Raw genomic sequence first — 12403 nt, 5'->3', positions numbered from 1 at the left:
AAAACCCTTCTGTTTAAGCTCCTTAAAGCTAGAGATGGAAAGGATATAGAAATATGTATAGGGAGATGGTTTGGAAATGGCAAGGGAATGCTATGGTGGTCTGTTTTAAGGAAAGCTAATGTAAGGTATAACATTTCAGAGCTCAGAGTTCTAGGAGTAGAGTCTAAGTTTCAGAAGGTAAAAGAGGATAATGGCCAGAGTAGTTAGCATTACGTGGAAATGATCAAGAAATGTAGGTCTTACTCAGATACACATTATTCATTTTTTGTTTTAATACTATCAGTGTCTAGGATCATGCATGGTCTTAGTAGGAGTTTAATAAATACTTATGGATTCATTGATGGATTTGATCTAGGGGCTCTCAAAGGTGCTGTCAATGAAGGACACATTTTTTTTTGTTTTTTTAGGATTTTTCAAGGCGATGGGGTTAAGTGGCTTGCCCAAGGCCACACAGCTAGGTAATTATTAAGTGTCTGAGGTCGGATTTGAACCCAGGTACTTCTGACTCCAAGGCTGGTGCTCTATCAACTGTGCCACCTAGCCGCCCCAGAAGGACACATTTTGATAGGTCCTTCTATGCTGGAAAGGTTTCAAGTATAGAATATTTTTCAATCCTTTCATCTATTTCCTTTAATACAAGATAAAAGTATTTTTTTTTCTTGCATAAGGTGATATATACTGGGAATAGGGATACCCATGATGAAGCAGAATCTTAGTCATTCTAGGGCCATGTAGCATGGACAAAAGTATTAACTAGGAATAGGATCAAGAATCATAGGCTTGAATCCTAGCACATTTTGGTAACTTTATATTTGCTGAATTGAACTGACTGATGAAAAAGGTAATTAATATGGTTTTCTCAAGGGACAGTTGAGAGACAAGCCTAAATAATTCAGTGTTGTATAGTAAAAAGATTACTGATTTAGAAAAATATTATCTGGACTCATGGCTACATTTGGCACTTAAATTGTCACCTGAACCAAATCACTTATCCTTCATAAACATTACTTTCCTCAATTGTGAATTGGAGATAATGACACCTGTTCTACTTACTTCACAGAGCTATATTGAGGATTAAATAAGACAACATGCCTGAAAAAGCATGCAAAAGTCTAATTCAATACAAATTGTGTTTTTTTTCTATTTATAGAGGTATAATACTATATATAGTATAGATGGCAACAACTTTCCTCAAAAAAATCAACATTAAAAAATGAAATTTATTCCTCTTTTTTCTTTATCCTAGATATTTCTGATTTTTTTCTATATGCTTCTATAGCAATGTATTTTTATAGATTATGTCGCCTCACCTTAAACAAGCAAAACCCTTTTTAAAGAATCTAGATCCCTCCCTTCATTTTTCTACCCTTTGACTATCCAAGTTTCTTGTATGCATTTACATAAATGTAGAGGAAAAGACTTTATAATTCTAAAAGAAATTCCTTTAATTCAAAAGTATTTTAACGGGCTTAATCATAGTGAGTTTGGATTGAAGCTGAAAATCTTTTAGGTTTATCAGTCTGAATCGGATGCATGTTTATGAGATGAAAGCCAAGCAGATTCATTTTTTCAATAACTAGCAGATGTGTTTAACATGTAGAGATCATTGCTGTTTCAAAATGAGAAAATAACATAGATTCTGGCTTTAGAAGATTTGGAGGCATGCTGGGAGGAAAACCAACTTTTGGGGGAAAATGACAAACAGATCTAGGTCAAAAGATTACAAATTAGTGTGGTTCTGAATGAATATGAACTTAATGAACTATCTTACCATAACTGATTCCATATTCTCGTTCACAAAATTAGGATACTACTGGTTCAACAACCTTATGCTCTCTGGATCTTGTCATCTGGAATAAACTTCCTGCCTCTCTCTATCTCATCAACTCTTTTCTTCACTGCCTATAGTGTCTAATTTCTTATTTCCTCTGTATTCAATGAGATTTTAGTCTGATATAAGTTATTTAACTTAGATAAATTCTTGGAAAATCAAGTGACATTGTACATTTATAATGTATTCTGTTTCAAAAATCATGCAAATTTTCATTTAAATGGTCTTCTTTGAACATCTATGTATTTTTTTTCCCAGTCAATCTAAATTCTTATTGATATTTTCTCCAATAAGTAGCTATAAAAGAGTTTGCATGATTTTGTAACAAGTATACAAGAACTGAAATCCAAATAAGTGTGACCCTCAAAAGTTGTCTCCACCGGAAGCAATATACTTATATCAACAACATTATCACTGCTCAAAAATATTTTTGAATTTTTCTTTGAGAAATCCTAAAGCACATTTAGATCCACATTCATTACACACACATACAGATACACATATGCATACATAGATACATACATACATACATACAATTTTAGTAACTAAGTAGTCTCATTGACTAGAGCACTGGGCCTGGAGTCTGGTCTCAGATACTAGCTGTATGACCCTGGGCAAGCTACTTAACTTCTGTTTGCCTTAATACACAGGAGAAGGAAATGGCAAACCATTGCACTATCTTTGTTAAGAAAACCCCATGGACAATATTGGAAATCTATGATCCATGGGGTCACGGAATCTCAGAAGTGACTGAAACAACATGTAGTAACAAAAACTAAGTTTTCTGAAGATGTATTTAACTTTAAAAAGACACCAAAATTCATTTTGAATATGTCTACAAAACAAGGTGGGTCATCAGGCAGGGCTGTATAAATCTATATCTAGATACAGATTTGAAATTATGATTTGATTTTAAAGTCTGGATCTGACACAGACGGTGTGATTTTGGGTAAGTGATGTCACCTCCCTGGGTTTTAGCTTCTCTTATATAAATTCAGAATATTGAACTCTATGATTTTTAAGATCTGGATATTTTTATAATCATTATAAAATCACTCTACCTTCAGAATTTGCTTAGGTTTTAATTGCACCCTGTGCATTATTCAGAGAGAACAAATGGGAAAAAAGGAGGAAGCTTATCTTTTATTATAATTGAATAAATGATGCAGGATGTAATTTTTTTCTGGAATCCCATAAGAAATGTGTAGTTATTTCCCTAATCAAAGATAAATTGTCAGTGGATATTAACAAAAATATTTTGGAAATATTTATGGTCACCACATAAACACAAATGTATATACATATATGTATTATATCTATGTATTATGTATAGAATACATACATGCTAGTGGTACACTAAAACAGAAGAAAATATCTGTTTTTCAGATGCAAATATTTTCATTCATATCTTCAGTCATGAGAAATATAATCATAAAACTAAAGATACAATATTCTGCCAAGAGACTGCTTTCTGAATACTCATACTAGCTAAAGAAAAGAGGATCACTGGATGTACATGAGATAATTTTCTTTTGGGGGGTATAAAATATATGATCATTTGGGTTCCGTCTATGCTTTTTTATTTATAAATTGACCAGAGAGTAGATGTTCAATAAATACTTGTTATTTGATTAAAACATTTACTCTGAATAAAATTGCTCAATTATTCTCAAGTACAATTTTCTTTGAAATGAGCATCAAGTGTTTTCCTATCACTTAAAAAGTTAGGCTTTTAAAAATAAGTCCACATAATCATGCTTGGGTGGAGAATAAATGGAAAAAAAAAGGCAGACTTTAAATAGTACAGAAATATGTTGTAATGGAAAATTCCAACTATCAAAGAATCTCCTGAAGACATGGAGGTGAGTGTGAGTGTGTGTGTATGTGTGTGTGCATGCAACATGTTCTTAAATATGAATTTTATTGCAATTTTGTTCTAAAATAGCAAGCCCTATGAGCTGTAGTGTGTCAACATTACAGTCTCCTGATGTTGTCAACTTGGAAAAGAAGTGCATTCCTCTTAGTAATCACAGATCATTCGTCATGCTATGTTAGGGAGAAGGTATAAACAAGTAGGCTATTGCTTTTGATCTTAAACCAAAATCATACCTTGAACTGTTTGAGCTAAGACACACTGAGGTCTGCTTTAGTCCTAAAACTCTACTGGAGAAAAAAATGCCAAATAAGCATTGCTGACTGGCAGACTATTGTCGAAGAGGGACCAGAAACTAGGCTATCATTCCTCCTGGCAATGAGAGAGTTATGGTTACATAAAAATACAAAGACATTTACTATAGTTCTCACAATTCCCCCTACACAAAAAAACCTCAAGTAATTAATTATAGAAAGTATTTGTCTAATTCTAGTACATTCTGACCTTTAAACAAAGCTAAAAGAACATATAGCTTTATTATTTCATCAAAATTACAGCACCAAAAGTTGAGTGGGCTTTTGCTTTGGTTTTAAATGATTTTTGTGATTACTTGGTGGTAAAGTGGTAAAGTTTCAGTATTCCCAAATGTTCCTTTTCTAATTCGCTTAGTCTTTTCCATATTTTCACTGTTGAGATGCTACTTATCCTTCATTGGCCCAATTCAACTGCTAAATTGTCAGTGAAATCTTTTCTTATAACTTCAGTTAGATATGATTCCTCTCTTATTTGATCTCCTCTACAATGATGTTTCTATTTTGTTTGCACTGAGAGACTTTAGAAACTGTCTAGTCCAATTATTCATTTTATTAAACTAAGATCTAGCTATGTTATATGATTTGTCCAAAGTCATTCAGCTAATTATTTGAAAACCTTGGGCAAGAATTTAAGATTCTTATTCTAAGACCTGCAAACTAAAGGGAATGGTCATCATTTGCAGGGGGGATAACTGAACCAATTACAGTATATGAGTGAGATGAAATAATTGTGACATAAGAAATAAAAAGGAGGTTGTTTTCATCATCATGTCTCCTCACAAGAGGTGCCTTCCAAGGTACCTCCCTTCCTCTCCCCACCCCTCCTTTTTTGTGTCAAGTTTTATGTCCCATGTACTTAATGTACATTTTTAAGCAAATGATTTCAAATTTGTAAAGCTAGCCCTACACTTATTCCTGAACTTTAGTCTCACATTACCAATTTTTTATTGACATTTCAGATTGGATGTCTTGGAGATATCTTAAGCTCAAATGTCATAAAAAATTTATACAAATACACATAAATATAAATAGTTGTCATCTCTACTTATTTCTCCTCCAAAAATACATCATGCTTATCACATCCTGCTTACTGCTTCATTCAGGTCCTTATTATTTCTGATCAAGATTATTACAATAGCTTTCTAATTGTGATTTCTGCCCGATCTCTTCCCAACACAATAACTCTCCATTATAGGAATCAAAGCAAATTTCTAAAAGTATAAGTTTGACATATCAAAACACTTTTCAATAAATCAAATCAATTCCATTGGCTTTCTATTACTTCTGGAATAAAATAGAAACTCCTCTGTTTTACATTAAAGGGTCTTCACAACCTGATTTCCTCTTACCTTTCAAGCATTAGTACACATTATTCCATATATATATATATATATAATATATATATATAATATATATATACTTTATAGTCCAATCATATTCTTCTTACTATTTTCTACACACAAAACTCTTATCTTCCATCTTCTTAGCTTTTTTCTAGTTGTTCTGATGCCTGGAATGAATTTTCTCTTCATTTTTTTTACCTCATGACATCCCTGTTTTCCTACAAGAGTCTGTTTATTGGAAAAATCTGCACGAGGAAGCATTTTCCTGGTTCCCCAATGCTGCCAGTGTTGGAGCCTCACCCTTCTCCCTCCTCAGAGTTACCCTGCATCAGATCCATAAGTGTTTTGATTATACCTATACTTGTGCATGTTGTCTCTCTCATTTTTATTAAGGGAAATCCCCTTTTAATACCACTTATAATTAACTACTGTAGAAAACATGATATTAAAGGCAGATATTTCATGGTGGAAGAAGAAATGAAGTTGATGGATTCGAAACTACATATACTTACAAGATGTGCTTATATATGTTTACATGACATTTTAAAAATTGTTAGCCAGTATTCGGCTCATGAGAAACATTTTCAGAAAAAAAAATACATTTATCGTAATCAGAAGATAGAAGGGACAAAGGTAAAAGTAAGTCTCTTCTCATTTTAAAGGGCAATGCATTTATAGGAAGTATTAATTGAAATGGACTACAGCCTCTCAACTATAAAAAATTAAGTATCTGAAAGAAGTGGAGACATCAAAATTGGAGCTAGCCTTTATCTCAAATCATCAGCAAGTGAATGTTTTCTTTTCAGGTATTCAAAATTTAATTTCATTTTATTGTGCTCTGACTTATTTTTTTCCTGATTTTCTACTTCCCTTAGTCTTTCCCCCTATTTTTTTTACATTTTTTTTGTATATTTCTAAGGACTTTTACCTTTCCAAAGTCATAATATATAGGCATGAAAAATGAAACACAGGCAACTCAAAAAGAAGATAATGAATTACTATTGCTCATTCTAGATATTTTTCTTGGATACACTGAGGTTATAATAAGTTGATATGACTTTATTATCAATAATCAAGAGTAGTATGTACATATAAAATTGTACTTATATATTTTCATTATAGATTAGAATATCTCATATTCTATGTAATAGACAATGAGCATAAGAATGTCTTGTCCTAAATCCTTCATCCTGAATACAGATAAAAAGTTATTGCACATTGAATGATTAACCAGATATTGAAATGTGTTTAGGAAAGTTGATTGGTCAAGTCTTTAACTTCATAGTTATTTATTTTATTAACAGAATACAATACAATTTATTTCTCAAACAATAGTTCCCTGAATTTTCTTGCTCTTCATAAAATAGTGAGGTGGCTGACTGGCTGGTAAATAATTTGACTTCCCTATTAATACTTGCCAAGAGTTATGATATCATCAAGTTATTCTCTCCACTAAGCAAGATTAGACCATCTCCGTGCCAAAGTAGCCTTTTCTATGATTGGAAACAAAACGTACCTCAGGTGACACACATCATTTGTTGCTGGCCTCTAATCTAATTGTTCTCTCAAATTTAAACCATGTATTAGAGAAGAGAAATGGAATAAATTATCAAAATTTGAATTCATAAAAAGAAAAACTTGACGGCACGATAGAGTGGTTCAACACAGATCATTCTTTGTTTTCAGTTACATAGAATCAAAGAATCATAGATGTAGAGCTGAAAGGGTCACTAGTAGTTACATAGTACAAACTTGCTATTTTGTATCTATGAAAACAGAGACTAAGAAGCTTCATTAATTTGCCTGAAGTCAAACAGGTATATTTCACAAAAGAGTTTTGATATTTGAGCCTATGGTTTCTGAGTACAATTTTCTCAAAAGTGGACAGTGCATGTGTTAATAATATTATAAAATGATCAAAATCGGTAGTTCTCTGGCCCAATTTAGTAAATAAGTCAGAAATATAAATTATTCTACCATAATTTTTATAACCATGGACCCATTAAGTGAACCCTTTTTTGTTATATACTCAGTAAGAGTATATAGCAGGGTCTTTCAAGGTCATTCTTGATTTACTAAACTGGAGTTTGGAATCAAACTGCACATACCCTTTGATTTAGCAATATCACTACTAAGTTTGCATCCAAAAGAGATATTTTAAGAAAGGGAAAAGAACATATGTGTACAAAACTATTTATAGCAACACTTTTCGTGGTGACAAATAATTGGAAATTGAAGGTACACTTGTGAATTTTGGAATGGCTAAGCAAGTTGTAGTACATGAACAATAGAATACTATTTTTCTATAGGAAATGACAGGAAGACTGATTTCAGAAAAACCTAGATATGTAAGAACTGATGCAAATTGAAATGAACAGAAGCAGGAGAACATTGTGCACAGTAACAGCAATATTGCATGATGATCAAATGTGAATGACTTCGTTATTCTCAGCAATGCAATGATAGACATGTTGAAAAACGGTACCCATCTCCAGAGAATTGATGAAACCTGAATGCCAATTAAAGCATACGCTTTTCCACTTTTTTCATGTTTTTATGTCTGTTTTCTTTCACAATATAACTAATATGGGGATACATTTTGCATTATTGCACACGTGTAACCTATATCAAATTGACTACTGTCTTATGGAAGAGGGAGGTTAAAGGAGGGGAGGAAAGTTTAGAACTCAGTTTTTTAAATGAATATTTAAGATTCTTTACATGTAATTGGGAAAAAATAATTATTTTTAAAAAATAAAAAAATAAGTTGAGGCATAGCAAAAGTTGTGTTATCATCAAGTTATTCTCTCCACTAAGGAATATTAGATTATCTCCATGCCGTAGTAGACATTTTTGTGATTGAAAAAAAAAAGTTCCCCAGATGACATGAATACTATTTGTTTCTAGCCTCTAATCTGTTCTCTAAAATTTTAAATATGTATTAGAGAAGAGAAATTCAATAAAGGATTAATGATGAATTCCACATTAATATAATTATTATAATTATTATAGCTACAATTAAAAAGAGGTTAAGATATGAACAGATAGATAAAGTAGTCTTTAAACAGAAAAAAATCTCGTTACTGATGCATACTTGTTCATAAACTATCAAGTAATCAATGGATTTTTACTACAATCTGTCTTTACTTAAAGTATTATGTAGAAATTTTGTAATGATATCAAATATAGAGATCAAAATATAAGTAAAATCTAACTTTAATACTGTTATGATTTTTAAATTTATGCTCTCAATAGGAAAGAGAAGATAAAATCATAAGAACCCCCATTGCATACTTTAAACTCCTTGTTATCTAAATAAAATTTCAGATTTTCTCTAAATTCATTGTGGTTAGACCTAGGAAAATCTTGGTCAATGAATCTTTTTTGTCAACCATACTTTACAACTACACAGGATTGTGAAGAAAGCATTCAATATGGAAACCTTAAAATGATAGACATATATAAATTATTATATTTTATAATCTTGAAAATGAGATTTTTTCTTTTAATTCTCAGAGGTTATCATAGAGTCTAAGTCATAGAAAGTACCCAATAAATCTTTGCTGGATTAGATTAAGTTGAATGATTATATTTTGTTGGCATATAGGTTGCTTTCACCTACTGTCTTCAGAAAAAAATACAGTAGGGTATTATGGAATCCCTTTTTTTAAATCTGCAGCTAATAGCTTTATATCCAACTATCTATACTTCACGTTTGACAATAATGTGAAGTTTTCTTTTTTAGAGATTAGAGAAATTTCAGTCAAAATAAGCATAATATAAATACTTTTTTTTTTACTTAGTATACTATTAGGGAAGTTGTAAATAGAAATACATTGCTGCCTAAGCTAGAATCCACATTTATAGGATATTGTGATTTGTCAACAGCTTTCTTTATATCCACTCTGGGAAACATAATCAGAGATTTAGATTTTAAAGGGAATTTCAAGAATCACTTTCATTTTGCAGATAAAAAAACAAATCACAGACCTACAGTGATCTGCCCACGATCACATAAGAAGAAGGGAGAAAAGTTAGGATTTGGAATCAGGTTCTCTGTCTCAAAATTCAGTACACTTTTTCCTATACCAGGATACTTGGCAATGATCAAAGCTAATTTATGAATTCTTTCAGATAGGAATAGGTTTCATTTTATTATTATATCTTTGGAGTCTAACAAAGTAAATTGAACACACCAAGTATATAATAAATGTTTGTATATAATGAGTGACTGGTCTATTATTATTAGTCATGTATTTTGTCTTGGTGCTTAAGCTTGAAAAGTCCTTCCATCTTCCCATCTCCCACAAAAGGAAACTGAGCAGTAATGATAATGAAAGCAGGGGTATAGTTTTTTAATATAAACCCCACAGGTGAATTCACAAACTGAAGTTCCCTGATTTAAGGACTATTCTCTAGTGAGTTGTGGCATTTTGTGGCATTGAAGAAATGTCATTGGTATGTCATTATTTCCCAAGTTTCTCATTCTTGTCTTCCAGTTTTTGATCATGGGGTTTTAGTGATAGCAATAATAACTAGGACATGAACTCAGATCTTCTTATTTCTAAGACTGTTCCTTCTTTAAAACATTCTGACCCCTTTGATGGGATTTAAGATGGGCAAGTTTTAGTTAAACTGATCAGTTACTATGACATAGAGTACCATTCAACCTGAATAATTATAGACAGACAATGGCTATCTGATCTCTCAATCCAATTTCTTCAACTGGAAAGAAATTTCTTTTGGTTGTTGTTGCCTGGCCATGCTATCAATTTCAAGTGTTCAGTTTTTCTGAGCAATACAATCCTAACTTTCCCTAAAGATAGTGAGGAGAAATTATTAAAACTCTCAATCTATTTCTTGACCAGCTGCTTAAAAGCTGATTCAAACTTAATTTTTTCCTTTTTTATTTTTGACCAAAAAAAAGAAGAATTGGAACATACAAAGAGCATAGAGTGAAACTCACCTGATTCTACCCCTGGGGCGCTCAGATTGCTCTGACATAAAGCTTGTGCTGCTGAGGCGTGAGGCACTGCTGGTTCGGGAAATGGCTGACACATCACTGACATCACTATCTGATGATTTGGCAGAGACGTTATCACAGCTTCTGTATTGATCTTTATGTATGTTATACTAAAGATTAAAAACGAGAAAGTGTGAGCACCATTATCACATCTCAGGGCAAACACAGACATACAAGGTGATGAATTATTCAAACCCTAATATATACATAGGTACTTCTGGAATGGCAAATTGGCAGAATTTCTTTAAAGAATCTAGAACTAAATCAACAAGCACTGGAGAATAGTTATCCTCAAATGGAAATACTATTATAAAAGTCTACTTCATAAGGGTCTTAGAACTGTTTATGAGTGATTATTAAAAAGGACTTGTTAAGATTGAATTAATAGGCAGGCATGCAGAAATAGACTACTTAAGTAGAAAATTCACAGTAACAGAATTAAATAATTCACAAACGTGATGAAAGGCAGTGAGGTATAAGGACAGAGTCGACCCTTATAATCAGGAAGAACTAGGCTCATGTTCTATCTCTGACACATAATAGTTAATGAGACTGAGTATCATCTATTGCTATCAATGACACAGTGACTCTTTAAGCCTATAAATTACTTACCTGTGTCTGATATTCATCAGTAGAGGGAGCTTTCCTTATAGAAGAAATTTAGAGCCTACCCCTCCCCAATCCATCTCAATACCACCCCCCAAAAAACCCTTACACTTTAACAACTAAAATGTTTTGCTCAACTGTGACTGAACATGCTAACAACAAACATTTTAAAGGCTTTTCTAGATATTTTTTAATGCTCAATCCTAAGATATCTACTAAACCTATTCATCCTATTGTTTCTCAATACTATTTTTTCCGGTTCTCTGTCCTTGATTATTTCTTTGTTATTATCCAATGTTTCAAAGACTGTATGATAATTATTAATTTATAGGTTCATGGGTTTACTAATCATCTAGTCTAGTTATTCTTCATCTTTCTTTCTTTTTTTTTTTTTTTGGTCATGTACCCCCTCCTGGCCATCTGATTAATTCTATGGACCCTTTCTTAGAATAACACCTTTAAATCTTTAAAATAACTATAATTAAAAACATTATAATTCAGTTACAAGATATTAAAAGAGTTCACAATTGCTATGTTAAGAATGTATGATTTTGTCCAATTTTCTCATTTTTCATATAAGGAAATTGAGACTTAGAAAGGTTATATGACTTGCTCCAGGTCACATAGGTAGTAAAGACTGAGCTACAATGTAAATTCATGCCTTTTGACTGCACATTCACTGTTTCCCCCATTGTGGCATCTCTACATTGTTGAACTTTATTGTACTCTCTCTCTCTCTCTCTCTCTCTCTATATATATATATATATACATATATATATGTATGTATATATATATGCATACACATATATACACAAAATATACACACTATACATAATCTATTCTATTAGAGACATCACACATACTAATGATGATATGTGATAGCAAAGATATCAGTCACTCTAGGGAAATTCATATACTTTTAAAGCATTGTTCAGCTTGACTTTCTATTAGCCAGCATTTCTGATTTCTTTCTTCAAAGTATCAATCTTTCTTCTTTCTATTCTCCTAAAAATATTCCCTTTGACAAAAAAATGAAGACATTAAAGCTGAAGTTTGGGCTAAGAAGCAGGGAAGTCTAAAAAATTTTGACTTTGAGCAATTTTATTTTTATTTAGTCTTTTTTGCAATTGTACCTGACTCTGTGACCTCTTTTGGAATTTTTTGGAATGATAAGGTATTTTTTTCCCTGACTCACTTAGGCAACCATATGCATTAGAAGATAAGAAGAGGTATCTATAGAGTCCAGTGTTCCTGGTATCCCCATGCTTGTTCTCTTGAGCTTTCATCCTACATTGAAATTGTCATAAAATGCTCACTAAAGGATTTGTACTTGCTATTAATAAAAAATATATAACAACCCAGATGGAAAATACATTTTTTATTCTTTCTCCTTAAGTCCACTGTCAGTTTTCT

At 32.0% G+C, this 12403-nt stretch overlaps 1 protein-coding gene across 2 annotated transcripts in view; it reads right to left on the bottom strand.

Moving 5' to 3' along the window:
- Window positions 1–12403, bottom strand: part of RIMS1 (regulating synaptic membrane exocytosis 1) — a 658456-nt gene that overhangs the window by 109945 nt on the left and 536108 nt on the right. For both annotated transcript variants that reach the window (XM_074237321.1, XM_074237319.1), the window contains one exon: window positions 10328–10494. In XM_074237321.1, coding sequence (XP_074093422.1) covers window positions 10328–10494 — 167 coding nt within the window. The remainder of the gene's footprint in view (window positions 1–10327; window positions 10495–12403) is intronic.

This window comes from Macrotis lagotis, chromosome 5 (genome assembly GCF_037893015.1).
Source record: "Macrotis lagotis isolate mMagLag1 chromosome 5, bilby.v1.9.chrom.fasta, whole genome shotgun sequence".
Taxonomy (NCBI): Eukaryota; Metazoa; Chordata; class Mammalia; order Peramelemorphia; family Peramelidae; genus Macrotis; species Macrotis lagotis.
The sequence above is the reverse complement of the archived record's forward strand: the minus strand, read 5'-3'. Positions and strand labels throughout refer to the sequence as shown.